This window comes from Gymnoscopelus braueri, assembly GCF_963280865.1.
Source record: "Gymnoscopelus braueri genome assembly, chromosome: 4".
Classification (NCBI taxonomy): Eukaryota; Metazoa; Chordata; class Actinopteri; order Myctophiformes; family Myctophidae; genus Gymnoscopelus; species Gymnoscopelus braueri.
This window is the reverse complement of record NC_137605.1, coordinates 41113084-41135856: the sequence shown is the minus strand read 5'-3', so window position 1 is coordinate 41135856 and position 22773 is coordinate 41113084. Positions and strand designations below refer to the sequence as shown.

The 22773-nt window shown below is 42.2% G+C and overlaps 2 protein-coding genes across 2 annotated transcripts in view; one reads left to right on the top strand and one right to left on the bottom strand.

The window, feature by feature from the left end:
* Positions 1–15083, top strand: part of osbpl10b (oxysterol binding protein-like 10b) — a gene marked incomplete at its 5' end in the record, with an annotated part of 42177 nt that extends 27094 nt beyond the window's left edge. Inside the window, 4 exons of the mRNA XM_080425915.1 lie at positions 231–417; positions 1247–1429; positions 13816–13969; positions 14957–15083. Of these exons, the coding sequence (XP_080282041.1) occupies positions 231–417; positions 1247–1429; positions 13816–13969; positions 14957–15001 (569 nt within the window). The 3' untranslated portion in view covers positions 15002–15083. The remainder of the gene's footprint in view (positions 1–230; positions 418–1246; positions 1430–13815; positions 13970–14956) is intronic.
* LOC308084492 (growth hormone-inducible transmembrane protein-like) lies at positions 7839–8885 on the bottom strand (the record flags this gene model as incomplete). The annotated part of the gene is made up of 1 exon (XM_080427157.1): positions 7839–8885. One exon carries the CDS (start codon positions 8883–8885, stop codon positions 7839–7841), a length of 1047 nt encoding a protein of 348 aa, XP_080283283.1.
* Positions 15084–22773: the final 7690 nt, after the last annotated feature.

Genomic DNA, 22773 nt, shown 5'->3' with positions numbered 1-22773 from the left:
TATCTCTGCTCCACTAGTCCCTCCCTAACATTTTAGTCTAGTTTTTTATTTGTTGATTGTTATAGTTTTAGTCATGACCGCTTAGTTTTTATTTAGTTTTTGTTTAGGTCTCGTCAGTGAAAAAAGGTAGTCGACGAAATTAACACTGTCTGTCTGTCTGTCTGTCTGTCTGTCTGTCTGTCTGTCTGTCTGTCTGTCTGTCTGTCTGTCTGTCTGTCTGTGTGTCCCAGGTACGCTGTATCTGTTAGAACATGACGAGGAGTACGTGTTCACGTTGCCCTGTGCCTACGCTCGCTCCATCCTGACCGTGCCCTGGGTGGAGCTGGGAGGCAAGGTCACCATCAGCTGTGCCAAGAGCGGCTACGCTGCCACCGTCACCTTCCACACCAAACCCTTCTATGGAGGGAAAGTACACAGGTACAGTAGGTACTTGAGCCCTTTATACTTTGTCGTACGACGAATGGCCAATGCAGCCGATCACGACGTGTCGCAAGCCGATGTGAGCTTGTAGAGGGGCTAGTTTAGCATTTTTTCTTTTTAAGAAAACATTTTTTTTATCGATAAACCTTGAGCGTTTTCGAAAATGTGCCCAAAATAGGGTTGCCACTTGCCAGAGTTAAAGGAGCACTTATCCTCAATTAACAAGACCTCACTAATCATTATAAGATGGCACAATTAATGTCAACACACAGTCTCATCGGTGGCTATTATATGGACAGTTCAGAAACCGGCCTACCAGTGACGTCATCGAAGGGGATTCCAAGCTAATAGAAACGAAAGCCTTTCTCTTCTTGGAAAGTTAGCACGCTTAAATAGAAGCCATCGTTCTTGTATTAATACAAAATCTAAAATATTTTTGAAATCCTACCGATGATGTCACTGGTACTGTAGGCAGGTTTCTGAACTCTCCACAGCCCTCCTCTGTGACACAGACTGAATAGAAAGAAATGGTGTCATCTTATACTGAGGATTAGTAGATGACCTATCATATGAAGATGAGGTTGAAAATGGGTGAAGTGCTCTTTTAATGTGGTTAATCTGCTATATCTTGCTATCTTTTAACATTTCTGCCAAATTTCACCTATAATTACATGCCCAAAATAGGGATGCCAGGTTGAGGGGCCAAGATGCCTCCTATTGTGTTCTGTTTCTGTTGGTCTGTTTCTAATTCTTTGTCTCTCTCTCTCTCTCTCTCTCTCTCTCTCCCTTTTTGTCATCTTTAACTATGTTTGTTAATTCCTCACAGAGTGACGGCAGAGGTGAAGCACAACCAAACGGGCGCCGTTGTGTGCAAAGCTCAGGGCGAGTGGAACGGCACCCTGGAGTTCACCTACAGCAGTGGAGAGACTAAGGTGATCGACACCTCCAAACTGCCAATCATCAAGAAGAGACTTCGGCCCATGGAGAAGCAGGGTCAATACGAGTCACGGTGAGTGGATTCAATGTCCTGTTGGAGGTTGTAGTAGTCCTGGCACCAGGGAGGGTATTCTGGTGACTTGGTACGCTAGGGTAGTGGTTCTCAACCTGTGTGTCGGGAGCCCCAGGGGGGTCCCCACATGATTTTTGGGGGGGGGGGTCCCCAGATTATGGTGTCAAAAGTAATCAACAAACCATACTATAAAAACTAGTCAAACCTTGACCAAATTGTCAAATAATATAAGAGGCAAAAATTGTGAAAATAGCCGATCTACAAGCACACAACTCCTCGCGTTGCGAGGCGTTGTGTGCTTGTAGATCTGCTATTTTCACAATATCTATCTGTTGAGGCATCTAAATCGAATGCCTCAACTCCTACATTCCAAGTGCTTATCAGGGTGGGGAGTCCCCAGTTCAAATATGATTATTTTGAGGGGTCACAGGCTGAAAAGGTTGAGAACCACTGAGCTAGGGCGTTGTGGTGTGTGTACAGTATGTGTGTGTGCGCATGCGTGTGTGTGTGTGTGTGTGTGTGTGTGTGTGTGTGTGTGTGTGTGTGTGTGTGTGTGTGTGTGTGTGTGTGTGTGTGTGTGTGTGTGTGTGTGTGTGTGTGTGTGTGTGTGTGTGTGTGTGCGTGCGTGCGTGTAGAATTTGCCGCTGTATTGGGAAATGAGTGCGCACAAATTACTGATATAGTAAAGTAAAAACGTTGTAACTTTTTGTATAATTACGGGGCCAGGCTCTGGCACAGAGCAAGGCTCCGTCTTGATATTGGCATTATTCACTATTCTTCTGGTTCTTCTTTTTCTGCCGTTTTTGGCAGTTCTGGCTTAACCGTGTATACGCTTTTTACGAAACTCGGCCATATGATAGATGGTCATGAAAAACTATAAGAGAAGAGAAGAAATAAATCTCACACTCATTCGTCAAAGGGTGGCGCTATAGCACTCAATAGAAAATGCCAACTTTGAACAGGTACAACTCTGACCTACAGCCATGAAACTTCGATACACCTCTGATCTCCCACCATTTAGAATTATATGAAAAGCAGTTAAATCTCTCCTCCTGGGATTTTTGAGCAATCTGCACTAAACCTTTTACACATGTACTTTGGACCTATACCGACAAAAAGCCTGTTGAAATGTCTTTAATGGAAAAAATTAAGCTTTAATGAGCCAATGAATATTGCAGTTTTATGACAATTATTCATCTGCCCCTAACACGAACATGCAGACTCACATTTCTTTGAAACTTTGCAGTAATGTAAATATCACTGAAACCAATCTTACTCCAATTGGCCAATGGGGGGCGCTATAGCAATTTTTTGAACATGCAAACCTTAAACAGGCAAAAGTCATGCCTCGTTTGGCCGACAGCCATGAAACTTGCTTACACTTGTGCCTTGACACATGAGGAACACATGTATCACTTTGACCAGTAAGCTCCGCCCTTAGATTTTCCACAATTTTGAGCAGTTTGAAGAACACTTAAACCCAGGATTTTTGAGCTATTTGCGTGAAACGGTATCATCTCTCCGATCTCCTTTTTCACTAAATCAGGTCTGTTGGTCCAATGGCTTCTCTCTAAAGCGTCTGTCTTACAACCTCAAGTTCGCCAGTTCAAGCCTCACTTCATGTAGACTTCATTTAAGTTGCATTGCACACAACATGAATGTGTCAATTAATGCATGTGCAATTGTTAAAGATAACCTGAAATGCTTATTTGAGAGTATGTTTGTCAATGTAGTCAATGTACTGTATGACATACTTCATTGTGAAAATAGCCGATATACAATCTCACAACTTTTCAGATAGCAACGTGTTTGCCTGGACGAAGCTATAGCACTACAGGTAGTGTCTCAGCCTGAGAGTCCAAAGGTCAAGAGTTTGATTCCTGTCAATGGCAATAAATTGAGGTGTCCATGAGTGAGGTTCTTAACCCGGGATTGCCCCCCTGCGTCTTATGTATGACCACCTCAGCTGGGTCGAGCTGAAAAGTAGTTCCACCTGTTGTCATTTGCTTTGTCTCAATTTCAATCTATTCCGTTTCCATGTCTTATTGTGCTATTATTACAACTGACTCTCTTCAGGCCACATGCATCGACTTCACAAGTATCTGTGTTGATGCGTGTGCATGTGCCTGCGTGTCTTGTGTGTGGTTGTTCTATTAACACTTATACTTACAGTATGTAAAAGCGGAGTAATCAGCGGCTCTTTTAGTGGTTTATGACCACCACCAGAATGACTGCGATGCAGTCAATTAGATATACTTTGTATCTCGATTGTAAATGTGTCGAGTTAGCGTCTAATGCATACAGGATGTGACACTTTAAGTAGGCTTACAGTATAAGAACATACAATAGAATAGAATAGAATAGAATAGAATAGAATAGGTAAATATATCACCTAGGGTTCTATCGTACAGTACAAAGAAATGTTCATATCTATCCAGGAAATAATGATGTCATTGTGTCATACTGTAGCACACATTCAACTACTTAACTGAATAATGTAATTTCCAAGCATGTTGTCATTTGTGAGGCCAATGGTGTCCTTTTGGGTGTGTTGGTTCAGATCTGACTGTCAGAGACGATGAGAGCACAGCACAGGGTGGAAGGATACTATACATCTAGTTTTTGTTTGACACACCTATCTTAACCCATTCAATCCTGGAAAGAATCTGTGTCATTTTAGATTTCTTTGACTAATCAAAAATAGCAGATATAACTCAAATCTTTGCTTCTGGGGATTCTACAAATGTCTTATAAATCCGAAAAGTTTTCAGAAAAACGTATGTTGCTTTAATATCAGTGGTGCTCAAACCTTTTCATGTCAAGGACCTCCCAAAATGATAATGTATTTGGCCACCGACCCCTATATCAAAATATTTTGTTCCAGGGACCCCCCCAGAAGCAAAGATTTGAGTTACAAATGTTCCTTTTTTTTAAATATATATATATTCAAATATTTGTACAAATGGTCAAGATTTTTCAAAGATAGCAGATCTACAAGCTCATAGCGGGTCATCGGTGCCGCACTATGAGCTTGTACAGTCACGGGTGGTACAGTACATCTGCTATTTTTGAATAGCCAAAGTATAAAATATGGTTAAAGTGGTTACACAGATGCGTTCCCGGTTTGAATGGGTTAAAGAGAGAGAGAGACACTCCCCTGTATTTGTGTGTGTGTTTTTGTGTGTGTGCACGTGTGTGTGTGTGTGTGTGTGTGTGTGTGTGTGTGTGTGTGTGTGTGTGTGTGTGTGCGTGTGTGCGTGCGTACGTGCGTGCGTGCGTGCGTGCATGTGTTTGGGTGTGCAGCTGTGTGCGCGTGCGTGTGTGTACGTACGTGCTTGTATTACTATACGAGTGAAGGTCAAATGTCCCCACAAGTATAGTAGAATTGGAGACATAGACACTGAGGAACAACAAGAGAGATGGTTGTTTTATGGTTAATTTTGTTTTTGGAGTTAGGCTTACAATTAGGAAAAGATTCAGGTTGGGGTTAGGATGATTTGGACATTTAGAGGTTAGTTTTAGGATCATTTAGACAATTAGAGTAGAGGTTAGGGTTAGGATTAGACATTTAGAGGTTAGGTTTAGGGGTTAGGGTTGGAATTATGCCTGATCTATACTTAATTGCGTGCCGGTGTTGTGCACTGAAAACAACAGATCTAATCCACAAGCTCACAATGCATGGCGCTATTTTCAGCTTGACAATCGTAAAATCAACGCCCTAAAGTGTTGATGTTCTCACAAGTAGGCCTATATAATACTGACAGACGTGTGTGTGTGTGTGTGTGTGTGTGTGTGTGTGTGTGTGTGTGTGTGTGTGTGTGTGTGTGTGTGTGTGTGTGTGTGTGTGTGTGTGTGTGTGTGTGTGTGTGTGTGTGTGTGTGTGTGTGTGACACACACACACACGCACGCACGCACGCACGCACGCACGCACGCACGCACGCACGCACGCACGCACGCACGCGCACACACACACGCGCACCTGAGATAAGATACAAAGGTGCATGAGCATAGCAGCAGATGTATACGGCGGTAGGCGGTAGGTTGTAGGGGTTTGAACAGTTTGTGACTGGGGTGGTGCTTGTCCTTGATGATGTGCTGGGCTTTGACTGTACACCACTTTTTGTACAGTTCCTGAAGCGCGGGGAGCTCGCCTCCCATTATGCGCTCTGCCGATCGCAATTCTCACTGTAGGCTTATCTTTTCTCGGGCAGTACAGTTTCCATACCAGGCCGTATCACAGCCTGATAGAACGCCTTCAACTGAGCTATTGTACAGCCTGAGGATGCGGTGTCCAGTACAGTTGCTGCTGAGCCTTTTCCCTCACGTGTGTGGTGTGTGTCTCCAATTTGAGCTCCTCCTCGATGTGCACTCCGAGGAACTTGAACTTGCTGACCCTTTCCACTGCAGTGCCATCGATGAGGATGGGCACATGATCTCTCCGCGGCCTCCTGAAGTCCACGATCAGCTCCTTGGTCTTGTCAACGTTAAGGGCGAGGTTGTTCTCCCAGCACCAGAGTGTCAGTGAGTTGATCTCATCTCTATAGTCAGACTTGTCATTGTTGACAATTCGACCTATCACTGTCGTGTCGTCCGCATACTTTATGATGGTACTGGAGTCATGTGTGGCTGTGCAGTCATGCGTGTACAGGGAGTAGAGGAGAGGGCTCAGCACGCATCCCTTGTGTGCTCCAGTGTTGAGGGTCAGGGGGTCAGATGTGACGGTGTGGAGAGCCATGGCAATAGCGTCATTGGTGGATCTGTTTTGACGGTATGCAAACTGCCATGGTTAGGCCACAGAAGTACCTCCACCAATTCCCCCCCCCCCACACTATTGTTTGTATGTATCTGTTTTAACCTCAAATGTTTTCAGATACATACATTTTCACTGTTTCAGCCCAGCCCTGCACATGAACTCTGCAGCCGCACTGAGGCCCCTGCTGGAAAGCATCCCAGCCCAAACATTAACGTAACTAATAATTGGGCCGCGCGACCCGGAAATGACCGTAATAATCCTAAAACGGGAGCGAAAATATATATATATATTTTTTTGTGGCCCAGTGGCCCACTGGCCCTGCGGCCCACCGGGCAAATGCCCGGTACGCCAAATGGCCAGTCCGCCGCTGAGCAGCCCAAGAGTGTCTCCCTAATAAAAATCAGGTCCAAGTGGAGGAACGTGAGCTATGGGAATCAGGCACCAGGTGAATGAAATCAAGATTCAGATATATTCATAAGGGTCATGTCAGCACACAGTACGTTTGAGTTTGACAGGAGGTCATTCAAATGTAACTTTTAGGGACTTTTGGCATAAAAATACACAACAATGTTTTTTTTCTTTTTTTTTTTTCTTTTGGCATCTAGGGTTAGGTATGTCCCTATTATGACTACAGATAAGCTCTAAAACATTTTTTTTTAAAGTGTAGCTGGTTCACATGTTTTTTTTTATAATTGTGAGAGCTAGAAGCATCCCCAGATTTATATGACATGAGGTTATGACCTTACAGTGCATGTCATACTGAACCCCCTTTTCCCCCATCAGAAATGGGAACAACTATGAGTTAAAAACATAAGGAACAGTATAAATATACAGGTACATGCACGCTGAGCGTGATTATAACGGAGCAATGATGAGGAATTCACCAAAATAAAAGGCATTTTCGCAAATCATTTATTCGCATTTATTCGCCTGGTGTGACCTTTAGACTGATAAATTTCAATCTTCGCGTGACAGCAGAGCATAATGTTATGTTCATTTACCAGTTGAATAGCGTTGGATAACAAGGTCGTGTACTCTGCTTGTGTACTCAGTGGAAGTGAAAGGGGACCTGAGGTGGGACGGGTCACGGGTGACATCTATTTCCTCCTAGCCTGGGCAGCATACCTTTTCGGGTCTATGATCCGGTCGGGAGCGGAAGTAACCCTACGTCACCAGGCGCGTCATTTGCGTCATCAGGCGGCTGGATGGGCAGATCCGGAAAGACTTCGTCACAAAATAGGTCCGTCCTAATAAAATCCTTGATACGGCGTAGTTTAGCTTAATTTTTGCCAGACCCAAGGGGTCGGGCTTTACATGAGGCTTTGTATCTGTTTTCTCCATACATGGCATGGTCACTTTGTCCCCCGGCCCCAGCCAAAAAAGTCTGTCCCCCTTTCGTCCCCTTTCATCACGAACTATTCATGACATCATTATTATGTCACAAGTATGTGAGGTGTGTTACATACTAGGACTTCATTCTGGGTCTGGCAGAACCAGGTCTCCTGGTCTTGTTTAATATAAATGTGAGTGTACTTTCCGGAGACTATTTAGCGTCTGTATTATCCCACGGGGAAATTCTATTCCATTTAAATAGGGATTGGGGGACCAAAGCAAAGCGGCTCCGCAAAACCGGATGGGCAAAATCCAGAAAGAGAATTATTTTCTTTTCTTTTTCTCAGTAGACGTGGCCAGAATCTGAACCAGCCGTATGAAGATATTCAAAGTGTCTAAGTAAATACGCATGCACTCATTGATGGGGTCATATTTCTGGTCACCTTCGAGGGGGTACGTCTCTGCTCTCTTGACGACCATCTGTGTATCGTACAGGATGTAAGCGCTGAACAACAGCAGACCCCCGTAGACGGTCACCGAGTAGAGCCCGGCTCCAAACGCAGAGACGGGGGGCAGGAACATCGATCCGAGGGAGGCGGTAAAGACCACTCCCAAACCGACAGCCAGCGGCCCACCCATGTAGAGGAACTTCTCACTAGGGGCACACATGGCCACGGTAGAAAGGCCACCCACAATGCCCGCTGTGTACCAAGCGGCCCTCATCATCAGGGGTCCTCCCAGAAGGGTGACGGGGGCGAGGACAGCGCCCATCACACCTGCCTGGAACATCCAGGCAAGGTGTTTAAGCATGGGACTCTCCTCGTATGAAATGACCATGGCCAACCCAGTGGCTCCCATCGCGACAGCAAGCGTAGTTCCAAAGGCCAGCCAGGAGACTCTCATCATAAGACCCATGAGAGCTGGGGTTCTGCTCACTGCGACGGCTGACAAGGCTGTCATTCCAACGCTGCCGGCGAAATACATGTAGGTGGAGTGGATTCTGTCCTTGACGTACTGGGGCCAGATCACTGCTTTCTCAATGGCACCGATCTCATTAGACATGCCCAGTCCATAGTAACCCAGAGCACAGAGGCCCACCGCTGCACCCCCAGCCAGTATCATTCTGCCCATGCTGTCGATTGTAATGGCAGTATCTGTGGCCGGCTGGAACGCCGCTTCTTTGAGCTGATCTTTGGTGGTCCTCCCCCGACCGTAACCAACAAACTTGGCCTTTGTGGCATAACCCTGATGAGGCTTTAGCAGAGGCGGATAAGCCTTCAGGGCCAAAGGGGTGCCACCGCGTGTCAACACGGGACGCAGCCCAGCCACCACTGGGAGACTCCTAAGACATGTCAGCCTTGCCACCAACATGGTCAATGATCAATGTGTTATCACTTACAGGAGCTAGTTCACCTTTCACGATAGCAGAGCTTTGAGCTACTGACTGTCTATGTCCCTTTTATGCCCATTTTATGCCCATATATGGAGATCGCAGATGTCAATATGATGTCATAATACTGACATCAGTCAGATGGTTACACAGAGACTTTTCAGGTATCTCCATATTTGGAGAAGCATTGCTGCGTGGTGATTCTGGACAGCCGACTTCCTACTCGGCACATCACTCCCCTGTGATACACACACACCGAGTTTGACAGAGATTTCACACATTTACGGCCGGGCGCCGGCCTCTTCCCTTCTTCGTCCCATTTGCATTCGCTGTTACCCTTGTTGACGATATGGCACGAATGTCACGCGAAGCCCTGCCTGGCACTCAAGGAGTCTGATAGACCTGCAGGGGAAGCCTAGAACCTCCGCCTCAGACCGTTTAAAAAAAAATCCTGTGCACTGAGTGCCACGCTATGAGCTTGTAGATCTGCAATGTTTTTGAAAAATCTTTAAAAGTTGGGCAAATCTTATATATATTTTTTTCAAAGCAAACTCAACTCAAATCTTTGCTTCTGGGGATTCTAAATGTCTATATCCTAACAGTTTTCTGAAAAACCTATATTGCTATAATATCAGTGGTTCTCAAACCCTTCATGTCAAGGGCCCCCAAAATTATATGTATTTGGCCGCGGACCCCCCATTTAAAAATATGTTGTTCTAGGGACCCCCCTAGCACAGATCGGAGTTAAAATGTTCGCTTTGAAACATATATATATATTCAAAAATGTGCACAAATATTCACTATAAAATAAAATAAAAGCAGATCTACAAGCTCATCGAGTGAGCAGAGTGAGCTTGTATACCTGCTATTTTTGAATAGCCAAAGAAATCTGAAGATGACACAGATTCCCGGATTGAGTGGATTAAGTGAAAGCAGTAATAACTCCTCTCCTCTCACGCCCTCAGAGCCTTCTCTTCCTTTCTTCTTCACATGTGCTGGCTGGTAATTAGGTGTTGAGAGGCTCCATATGTCAGTCAATATTTATGTACTGTAATAAGGGGAAGAACACGTGTGTGATGGGGAGAGCGAGGTGGTTAGGAGGACTGCACGTACACGTGATAATAACCAATATGAAGTATCACGTTCAGTTAGTTTTCTTCAAAATCATCATTCAAGCGAGAGTAGTTCGCTCAAATGACTTAAGTGATTTAATGCACACGTTTCCTCCTATTCTATTGAAGGCAACACCATAATGTTATGTGAAAGCTATGAATTAAAGACACTAGAGTATATGTATCTAACGTGTATCTGGGCAGAGTCTTTTATTCATATATTTGTAGGCATTTTTGAGCCTTTGATAGGTACAGCGTAGACAGACAAGAAACACAGAGAGACAATTAGGGGAGTGACATGGCAGTAAACGGTCTGGTCGGCAAGAAATCGAACCAGGGACTCTGTGCCAGGCTAGTGGTACGCACCCTAACCACTCGGCTATCGGGTGGCCCTGGGTGAGCTCTTTTAATGTACTTAACAGATGCTACAGTACATTCACATATTCATGTACTATGTCAGCCTCAGTAGCAACGTCATCCTGGCCTTTTTCACTTCATTTCTTTCATGATATTCAAAATATATACATATTTTAAAACTATTACACAGTACAAGACCTAGCCAATACAATTGTTAGTATAGCCTAATACGTCATTCTGAAAAGCATTTCGAAACATCAACAAGAAATATTTCGACTATATTTCTGTGACGATAACAGCAGTCAGTACAGTGCTATCATAAGTAAACCCTATACTTCATTGTCTAGGGGTCCCACAGAGCTCTATCCTTGGTGTGTTGTGAGCTTGTAGATCTGCTATTTCTGCCAAATGTTCACCCATGTTGACCAAATGTTCCCCTATTATGACATGCTAGGGTTCAAGTGGTTAGAATTAATGTCCCATAGGCAGGAGTGCATATTATATGACTTCAGCTCTTCTGAATGTCACTGAATAGAGAGAGTTTCATGGTCATGCTGAGGCTTCAGGAGAGATGAGCCGTGTGTTGTACAGGAACAGACCGTGTGTTAATGAGTTGGTTTCAGTATGCTAATTAAAGCCATTATCACAAGCTTCACACTTCCTGTTTGGCTTGAGGTGAACTCGTTAATTTAACCTCTACTCCTCCATCTCTCTCTCTCTCTCTCTCTCTCTCTCTCTCTCTCTCTCTCTCTCTCTCTCTCTCTCTCTCTCTCTCTCTCTCTCTCTCTCTCTCTCTCTCTCCCTCTCTTGCATGAATGTACTGTAGGCTATGTGTGTGCATATGTGTGTTTGGTCTGTTGTGTGTCCATAACTGTCCAAACCCATTACTATACTGTATACAGGTATGTGTGTACTTTAAAAATAAAGAAACATTTGACCTTTTAGCATAGCAAATTATACACCAGTGCGGGGAATCATTAGATTAATAAGATTGCAATATCATGACCAGCTCTAGAGGCACAAGAAGGATTCATGAGACTCAATTCTAAGCACTGTAGTAACTCATAATGCAATAACAGCTCATAATGTAATTACGGTTCATAATGTAATAACCTAAATGGAACTAGAAAAAGTGCTCCTTGGAGCACAGGTCTCCGCCAGGTCAGGTAGGTTATTGTGGGCCAACAATGTTCGGAATTTGCCAATCAGGATGGAATATGAAAAATCGGACAGAACCATCTTGATCACTTGACTATAGAGATAATGGGTACCGATTTGCATGATGATTGGACAACATTTGTAGGAGTAATACAACAAAGAAAAGCTTTGAAAAAATCGGCCTCCTGGTGGCGCTATAATAGGGCAATGTTAAAGGGTGGCATTTGTTCTTCAACTTAGTGCGAATGTGCTTGTAAAGTGTCACCTCAATCGGACGCTGCGTTCATGATTTGTGGCATTTTGTTCAAAACGGGCCACTTCTGCAAACTTTAGATGTCATTAGCCAATCAGGATGAAATATGTAAAATCAAACAGTTCCATCTTGATCACATGACTATAGAGATCATGTGTACCGATTTGTGTGAAATTTTGATAAAATGTGAAGGCTTAATATCCAAAAATGTGTTTTACATAAGTCGGCCTCTTGGTGGCGCTATAAAATGCAAATGTGAAAAATGCAGGGTGGATGTTTTTCCTTGGCCTCTAGGGAGTGTGCGTGCAAAGTTTCACGCAGATCGGTGCAGTTATAGTTAAAAACACAAATCAGCCTTTTATAGCGCCACCATGAGGCTGATGTCAGGTGGCATTTCTTTCTCGGCCTAGTGGGAATGTGTTTGTGAAATTTCACGGAAATCACAAGCTGCGTTCATGATTTGAGGCATTTTGTTAAAAACGGACCAATCCTGCAAATTTTGGAAGGCAACCAATGAGGATGGAATATGGGAAATCGGACAGATCCGTGTTGATCACATGACTATAGAGATACTGTGTACCGATTTGCATGACGTTTGGATAAAATCTGTAGGAGTAATATAAAAAAATGGGTTTTGCACAAATCGGCCTCCAGGTGGCGCTATAACAGGCCCATGTGAAAAATTTGAGGCAGAGGTTCTGAATTGGCATCCAGGGAGTGTGTGTGCACAGTTTCGCAACAACCGGGCCAACGGTGCCGGAGATTAGCTGGTAACACACGGACAGGACACACACACACACGGACACACGGACGGAAGGACGGACAGGGGGTAAAACGTACTCTCTCGCCATGCCTTTCGGCCTGGCGGAGACAATAAAAGCTCATAAATGTAATAATAAGCTCATAATGTAAAACAATCTTGAGCGCATAACGTAATAACAGATCTTTGCGTAGTGTAATAATGTGTTACATTAAGAACCTTACGTAATGTAATAACGGCTCAAATTGTTCAGAAAAGTTTTTATCATGTATCATGGTCAGCATCATGTCAGCCATGACCATGATACTGACCATAATACTGTTATGCTACTGACATGATACTGACCATGATACTGTTATGCTACTGACATGATACAGATCACGATACTGTTATGATACTGACATGATACTGACCATGATACTGTTATGATACTGACATGATACTGACCATAATACTGTTATGCTACTGACATGATACTGACCATAATACTGTTATGATACTGACATGATACTGACCATGATACTGTTATGATACTGACATGATACTGACCATGATATACTGACATGATACTGACCATGATACTGACCATGATACTGACATGATACTGACCATGATACTGTTATGATACTGACATGATACTGACATGATACTGACCATCTTACTGACATGATACTGACATGATACTGACCATCTTACTGACATGATACTGACCATGATACTGACATGATACTGACATGATACTGCCATGATACTGACCATGATACTGACCATGATACTGACCATGATACTGACATGATACTGGCAGTATCATGGTCAGCCATGGTACTGCCATGATACTGTCATGATACTGCCATGATACTGACCATGATACTGACCATGATACTGACATGATACTGACCATGATACTGACATGATACTGACCATGATTCTGACATGATACTGACCATGATACTGACCATACTGATCATCATTACGATGTAACACCTTTCTGAACATTATGAGCCGTTATTACATTATGAGTTGCTACATGCACACATCCAGCTCATGGTTTATAATCTGATCATAATACTATGTGGTAGGAAATGTGTGTCATGTTTCCCCTGCTTGTAGCTCCACCACATTTATTGTGCAAAAGTTGTTTCGCCCACAAATTTGGTCTTCGTCAGGTGATTCTTTACTGCTGTTGTGCAGTTCTTTTTGATAATGTTCTTCTCCCTGCTTCCCAGGCGTAATGATAACTAATGGGCTTGTTCTGCCTTGGTTGAGTCTAGGCGTCTTTGGCAACACGTGACGTCCTCACTGAAGGCAGGAGACATGGACCAGGCCACCGAACACAAACACCGTCTGGAGGAGAGACAACGCAGAGAGGGCAAAGAGAGGGCAGCCACCAAAACACCATGGAAACCCAAGTACTTTGTCAAGGAGGTGAGGAGACACGCACGCACGCACGCACGCACGCACGCACGCACGCACGCACGCACGCACGCACGCACGCACGCACGCACGCACGCACGCACGCACGCACGCACGCACGCACGCAACACAATACTTGTGCCATTTATTTACTATCTCAATGTGTTTAACCCATTAAGACCGGGGATGCATCTGTGTCATTTTAAGATTTCTTTGGGCTATTCAAAAATAGCAGATCTACAAGCTCATAGCGCGGCACCGAGTGCCGCACTATGAGCTTGTAGATTGTCTATTTTCTTTTTAATCGTGAAAATATGTGCAAATCTTTGATTATATATATTTTTTATTTTGAGATGGGGGTCCGCTGCCAAATACATATAATTTTAGGTGGTCCTTGACATGAAAAAGGGTTTAAGAACCACTGATATTATAGCAACATAAGTTTTTTTTAAAACAGTTAGAGATTTAAAAAGACATTTGTAGAATCCCCAGAACCAAAGATTTGAGTTACAAATGTTAGCTTTAAAAAATATATATATTAAAAGATTTGCACAAATCTTCACGATTTTTTAAAAATAGCAGATCTACAAGCTCATAGCGCGGCACTCTGTGCCGCCCTATGAGCTTGTAGATCAAGCTTGTAGATCGCTTGAAGAGTCAGGTTTGGGTTATGATTAGGATTAGACATTTATAGGTTAGGTTTAGGGGTTAGGGTTGGAATTATGGCCGATTGGTGTCATGCACCGGAAAATATCCGATCTACGAGCTCACAGCGTGTTGCGCTGCGACGTGTTGTGTGCTTGTAGATCTACTATTTTTCAGCTACGGTAAGAAATTTTAAAAAAAAGATCCTAAAATCTGCTTCCTAAAGTGTGTCCCCTGTGTGTGTGTGTGTGTGTGTGTGTGTGTGTGTGTGTGTGTGTGTGTGTGTGTGTGTGTGTGTGTGTGTGTGTGTGTGTGTGTGTGTGTGTGTGTGTGTGTGTGTGTCCATCCACACAGGGTGAGGGCTGGGTGTACCACAACCCCCTATGGAAAACCCACTGACCAGCAGCCTGGTGGTGGGCGGGAACAGGTGCTACTGTGCTGTCCATCACAGTGGGTAGCCATGGCGACCAGAGCGGAAGGCAAGCCAGCCACTGAATGAAGAGGAAGGAAGGAAGGAAGGAAGAAAGAAGAAGAAAAACTGGGACTATGAAGAGAAAACAGAGATCAGCCTTTCTGTGGGTCATTCAGACACATGATGCGGTACAAGACTGAACGAGAGGTGCCAAAGATTTTAAGATTAAAAACGGACAAATGGGCAGTCGATTTATTAGGTGCTGTCCAATCAGAAATACGTTTGCTCTCTAGTGAGGTTGCACAAGAGCGGCCCTTTTTAGAAATAATGTGAATGGACACAAGATAGTATAAGGCTGAGTATAACAGGACAGCAATTTTATTATTTTCTATATAGTAGATACAAATACTGGTATAACTATTATAAACATGCTACTGCCCCTTTCACTTTTTAGTTCTTTGCACAATGCACTGAACAATGGTGATGGCTCACAGGAGTTTTTGCACAATCCATTGTATAATGTAGTGTTGAAAATAATGATGTATGAACCGTGGGTATTGTATGTTTGTGCTGGAAGTAGCTGCTGTACCCCTGTGCTGGATGTGTCTTTACATCCATGCGTATGTATATAAATATATATATTTACTATATCTGTGAGTGAATCAAGGAATGAATGGTGTGACTCTGGTTCACAAAACACTGACCCCACAGTAGAGAGCGATGTTAAATGTCAAACTGACTTCATTTTTGGTTGTAGTGATTTCCTCTAATTCCCTCAACACATTTGATCCGTTAAATAATGTTCTACCCAAAGTCCTTCCTTCCAAATTTCAGTTCACTCATCAATCATTATGAATAATTAAAGAGATAAAGCCCACCACCTCCAACCACCCAAACATTAGCATTTATTTCCGATGGTATTGGTTTAAAAAAAGAGAGCACCAACCCTTGTCCACAGAGTTCTTCCTCTTTTTTATGATCGCGTTACTCTTACGACTAAGCTTACATTTGTAAAAAATGTGCCCATTTTGTACTGTAGTCTACAATAGAGCACACCTTGGACAAGGTCAGAATGGGCAGAACATCAAAGGTGTGTTTTATTCCGCTGCAGTTGGAAGCTAGTAGCCCGGATGGCGGCCATTTTGCTCTTGCATCACTCTCAGGGGGTGGGAGTCTGGGAGACCACAGCCTGTTGGGGTTCTAGAGTAGTGGTTCTCAGCCTTTTCTGGATCAGGGCCCACTTGGAACTAAACACGGACAAAAGTGGTCAGATCATGGTTGGTGCATTTTCAGAGCATGTTTATTTTAATAACGAATCAATCCATAGTGTTCCGGCTTGGATCGATATACTTTAAGATCCTATTTATCACAATGAAAACAAAATGTTGAAGCTTTTAAAGAAAACGTACAGTACAGTACCATGACGTTTATGTATTTATTTATTTACATGAATGTTCTGATGTTAATATCATATTATCAATACAATCTTAGTGTTTTGCCAATTTATTTGGGGGCCCACATGAAATATCCTCACGGCCCACCAGGTTGAGAATCGCTGTATTAGAGCAAAATGGCCACAGTGTGAATGTGAAAAGGTTGAGAACTTATGAGAAGTGTGAGAAACACTATTAGAGCCACAATGAGTACGTTTGATTAGGATGGAGTTTTACACAGTAAAAGTTGTTCTCCATATGAACAAAGATTTCTAATCCCACTCTGGCTGTAGTGTAATTGACATTGTGCAAAGAAATGTACAGTACAAACATTTTTATCTGATTTATCTTGCTGAATTTATAGCTGAGATTTACTGATGTTTTGGAACTCTATGACACCATGCTCTTGCCAACTGTTGATCTAATCTAAATGAGCACACTGTACGTATGTATGCTCAACACCTTCTTAATCCTTGTCCAAAGATGTGAAACTACTCTGGTTTTACAGCACTCCCAACACTTAAAAGCTCATAAAGGCTGGGGTCTTTAAATATAGTTGGTCCGTTTAACTTGTATCAGATTATGTCGTTTTTCATTTTAACAAAATGTCATACACACTTACTGTAAAATACAAAAGGTATGAAATTGTAGCTTCACACACTATAGAATATCAAAGTCAAATCCCTTGCTGCCTGCCCTAAGTTGTGGTTGTGTGTGTGTGTGTGTGTGTGTGTGTGTGTGTGTGTGTGTGTGTGTGTGTGTGTGTGTGTGTGTGTGTGTGTGTGTGTGTGTGTGTGTGTGTGTGTGTGTGTGTGTGTGTGTGTGTGCGTGTGTGCGTGAATGAACGAGAGGTCTGTTTTTGCCTTATATAAAACTCATAAGCACTGTAGAACACTTTGTAGACAGGATAGTGGTGAAGTGATCGTGGTCAACATATTGTATTAGTGAGGAGGGGTGATTCAGACCTGAGCCCTGTTTCCTGAACATCTCTTATAATATAAGATCTTCTTTGTCCATCTGGGTATAAGGTGCATTTGGGAAACTCGAACCTGATTTAAGAATAATGTTTGATTTACATTGATGTACTCTAGGTACTCGAGGTAGCTACACTTTGAAGAAAATAAAACGTGTCTTTTTACCATTACTAACTCAATATGATTCTGTACTACGTAGGTGACTAAATGTTAAATCAGGTACCCCTCAAGTACAGTCATTTCTGGTATTTTAACTGTAGCCTATACTGTAAATGTGATTTTTACAGATTTTGATCTGTCAAAAACATCTCTGCACTAAGGGACTCTTTGTTCCATTTTACAACAATGGGACAGTCTTAGTGCTGAGAAAAAAAGAAAAAAAAACATCAGACCAGGTCCTATTGACCATAGTAGGTCTCCCACCCCTGAGTATGATGTAAGAGCAAAATGGCTGCCATATGAATATCGCTGTTGTCGGACAGAAACCATCTCCATATTCTAACTTTTTGTGTTTTTTGGTCAATTTCTGCCCTACTTGATCATACTACAGCGTCACACAAAAGCATCAAAAGTATCAGATCTACAAACTTGAAATGTTTTGACCTGTTTAGATCTGCTACTTTTGCTATTTTTGAATTTGAATCGTGAAAAGTAACAGTTTTGGAGATATGAGGTTTCCACCCGACAGAGACGATATGGTCAAATGAGGCCGAATTGCTCTCTACCCTAAAGTAATGTTTTGTTAACATTTCAGCTCTGATGTGAATGTTTCAAGTGTGAAGTGCAGCACTGCAGTGTCACCATAGAGCTTTGACCAATCAAACACCTTGTCCTTTTCACCTGACCTGACTGTATAGTTAACGAAACCTATGCAACACATGACTGTAGATGGTAGTCTCAAAATATTGGGGCATGGGTATAGGGTGAGGAAATTCAAAAGGTTCTGTAGCCTATTTGTTTAAAATAAAAATCTATTATGAAGATCCCTCTGTGGCCTCAATTTCTTGATTTCTTGTTGGCAGAGATGGGCAATATTACAAATACATGTGTTTGAAATACGTATTTCAAATACTTTTTTTTGTATTTTGTCATTTGTATTTGGCTGGGAAAAATGAGAACTTATTTGTATCAAGATACTTTCAGATTTTGAATTTTCTGTATTTCAAATACTTACATTATTATGTCATTTTATTCTCAAATTGACACATTTTAAACATGTACACAGGTGTATACCGTGGGATGAAAATACAATTAGAAAAAGTGCTGATCGGGGCACAGGTCTCTGCCAGGTCAGTCAGGTAGGTTATTGTGGGCCAGCAATGTTCTAAATTCTCCAATCAGGATGGAATATGAAAAATCAGACGGATCCGTCTTGATCACTTGACTATAGAGACAATGTGAACTGATTTGCGTGATGTTTGGACACAATTTGGGCAAAAATCGGCTCCTGGTGGTGCTATATAGCCATAGGGCAATGTTAAAAGGGTTGCATTTGTTCCTCAGTGCAAATGCGCGTGCAAAGTTTTACCGCAATCAGACTGCGTTCATGATCTGCAGCATTTTGTTCAAAACGGGCCACTCCTACAAACTTTAGATGTCAATCTTAGCCAATCAGGATGGAATATGAAAAATCTAACAGATCCATCTTGATCACATGACTATAGAGATAATGTGTAACGATTTGCGTGAAATTTGGATAAAATCTGAAGGAGTAATGTAAAGAAATGTGTTTTACATAAGTCGGCCTCCTGGTGATGCTATAAAAGGAAGATGTGAAAAATGCAGGGCAAAGGTTTTTCCTTGGCCTCTAGGGAGTGCGCATAGAAAGTTTTACACAGATCGGTGCAGTTATAGGTAAAACACGATTTTTACCTTTGAGCTAAGAGCTGCTTGCTCAGGGGATAAATTGAATGTTGATCATCAGGTCAAGATTCGTGTCAGATCCTGTGTCTACAGTAGGTGAGACATGACCTTTGACAAAATCTAAATGTCTCAATAGAAGAGCAGGGAGACAAAATACAACCACCCCAATTGTGTAAGTAACAATGTATTAATATGCTCTACCATACAGATTGGACAAAATTACATTGTAAAAAACGTTACTTAGTCCTGCTTTTCTCATCCTGTTACTCATTTACTTGTACAATGTCATTACTCTCAGCAGATGGCAGCATTCACACACCATAGTACAAGGATGCAATGAAGAACTTATAGATAATAGCTGTGTGTGAAAGACCTATCTGTAAGAAATATATAATAATGATAATAGTAATAATAATAATAATAATAATAATAATAATAATAAAGAAATGCTTCTTTATTTCTTCCCTTTGAGCTGCATATGCAGTGAATAAATCTGTTGAAGTTTACAGCCATGTCAAAATGGATTTAAAAAAATTACTTCTTAAAATGTTTAATTGTACACATTTAAATTCCGATCATGGTTTATATGTATTTTTTTTCCCCTGCGCAGGTGAGGTGCCACAGTATATTAAGCAAACAATTATTAAACTATTAACCATTTCAGTTACTTACTTTCTTTTTTCTTGTCCAGTAGTTTCTCTTTCCTTACTAAGAATTTCTGAAGTTATATAGAAACATAAAAAACATAACATGGTGAAGAACTAGCAAGCACATTATAGTTGAAACACCCTGCAGTCTCCTTGACTAATAAAGAAAAATGTATCATCAGTGTTGTAGCCTGGGGTCATCGGGTGTTTCGGGTCTCGCAAAATACAACATACACCCTCGCCCAGGTGACCCAGCCAGGGTTGATCAAGCCCCGACTTACGTCCCAGTAGCTACCCACGGTCAGTCCTATAGGGAAAGACAGGGCCACTCAGTCCGCTTCTCCGGAAGTACTCTGCCGGGACTCAGGGAGGCTCTGGCACGTGGAGGGACAAGGCTCTGTGGGTTGTCTCCTGGCCGGGCTCCTCCTTCGTCTCACCAGGTCCAGGACCCGAGCGCTGCGCCAGATCCAGTGCACCGCCCCGATCCAAACATTTCCTTCTGGCGTGATGGTTCCTTGGGCCGTGGTGGTACTGCAGGCTCCACTTGCGGATTGCTTGAATGGCCCTCCTAAAGGCCTCACCGTGGGTTTGCTGGGCTTCTTCCTCACGGAAGACACAGCCTGGGGCGCTAACCCATACTGCTCCCGGCAGTATGACTGATCATAGTTAAAATACCCTTTCATTCTCCTTGACTTTGTCAAACAATTTGACATTTTTGGGATGCCCAGGGTTAATTTTCTTTTCACATTAAATTATTATTTTACCTTACGTTGTTTTTAATCTAATTCTATTGGCAACAAAGGAATCGGTCACAAATATGACATCAGCCAGAACAAGTCTGTGCACACCCCCCCACCCCCCACAACTCCTATGCACAACTATTGTTCCTTGATTTTAGCTCTGCCTTCAATATGCTGCACCCACACCGTTTCATCAGCAAGCTAAAAGAGATGTCAGTGGTGGAAAAAGTACTCAAATGTTTTACTTAAGTAAAAGTATCAATACTGCAATGTAGAAGTACTCTGTTACAAGTAAAAGTCCGGAATTCAAAATTTACTTGAGTAAAAGTTAAAAAGTATTGGTATCAAAATGTACTTAAAGTACCAAAAGTAAAAGAATAAAATAGTAGATCTACAAACTCACAACGTGTTGCGATGTATTGTGAGCTTGTAGATCGGCTATTTTCAAATTGCCTCGGTATAAAATAGGGCTAAAGTGGTTAATGTATGTTTTGTAATGTAATAATTTATATCTGCAAAGTAACTAGTAACTAAAGTTTTCAAATAATTGTAGTGGAGTAAAAGTACAATATTTGCCTCTGCGATGTAGTGGAGTAGAAGTTAACGTATAGACAATTAGAAATACTCCAGTAAAGTCAACAAAATTGTACTTAAGTACAGTACTTGAGTAAATGTACTTAGTTAATTTACACCACTGTCAGTCACTACAGTCACGTAACAGGTACATCATGAGATAGCATCATCCATTTGTGAAAGTCTGCAAACAGCAAGTAATTAACAGGATTCTTTCAAGCATGCACACAGAACATCAGCACAGGTGCTCAAGCTTGTGTGAGCTCTCCTATTATGAGCAGTGTGCCGGGAAACCACATTATCACATTTGATTCAGCCATCCTTGGCCTGATGAATAAAAGGAAGTACTTTCTGGTTCAAAATAAAACATAAACAGGAACAAAGGGATGCAGCTCGCCACGGTGCAATACAAATTATGTATTAAAGAAACGTTTCAGAGTTACAAGTAAAAAGTACAAGTACAGTACAAGTAAAAGTTCAGTATTAAAAATGTACTTGAGTAAAAGTACATACAGTAAGTAGTTGTCCATGTGGTCCTTAAAAGTCTCCCTCTGACTACAGGGTGTTGAGTGATGTTTCAGTTGAGGTTCGGGGGCGTGCAGAACAAGATGGCACCAGGCAGTATCACACGACAAGTTCTGAAGTTTATTACACACACATAGAGAATATACAGTATTGGACATGTGACGTGACCAGAAGATATGAGACAAGGACAAAAACAGAAAGTAGTGTAGTAGATTGCCATGGCGTCAAGTATCAGTAGGCCTATGTTCTTAATGCAGATTAGAGTGACTTTGATTGATTGAGTGAATACTTTATTCATATAGTATACAGTTTGCAAATAGTACAGTGGTACGATTTTACAATGACGCTAAAAGGAAAACAAAAAAAGCCCTATTTGTTTCAATTGTGGTCCTGTGAAACATGTACTCAGATAATAATAATAATGATGATAATAATAATAATCAGATAAAGGTCAGTCCCATAATCATAATCATAACAGTACTGGTGTACTAAAGGCTCAAGTAGTACTTGAGCAGTGACTAATCACCAAACTCAAAACTGCACTTAAGTACAGCACTTGAGTACATGTACTTATACTTTCCACCACAGGTGAGCTGTAAGTAAACGCTGCTTAACTCTATGCAGTCTCAAGGTGTTTGGAGTTCAACAGAAAATGTATGCAATGCTTTCTTAACATACAGAAACTGAAGAGTATCATCATTTGGCTTTAGTGTGGTTCAGCAATCTGCTGTTCTGGTCGAGATGGAAAAAAAACTGAAGAAAAAAATCTCCCAACTGGTCCACACAGCCTTGAAAGAAATAGGATTAAGGCAGCATGAGCCCTCCCTACAAAAGATTTGTATCAGACAGGCCCAGAAAATCCTACGAGACCCCTGCCATATACTGTATTCTGAATATCAACACTACCTATTCTAGGCTCCCCAGGTGGAGATTAAATTGGTTCAAAAACTCTTTCATCCTCTTATCATTTAATGCTCTGAACGCAAAGAAATAGATGTGCCTGC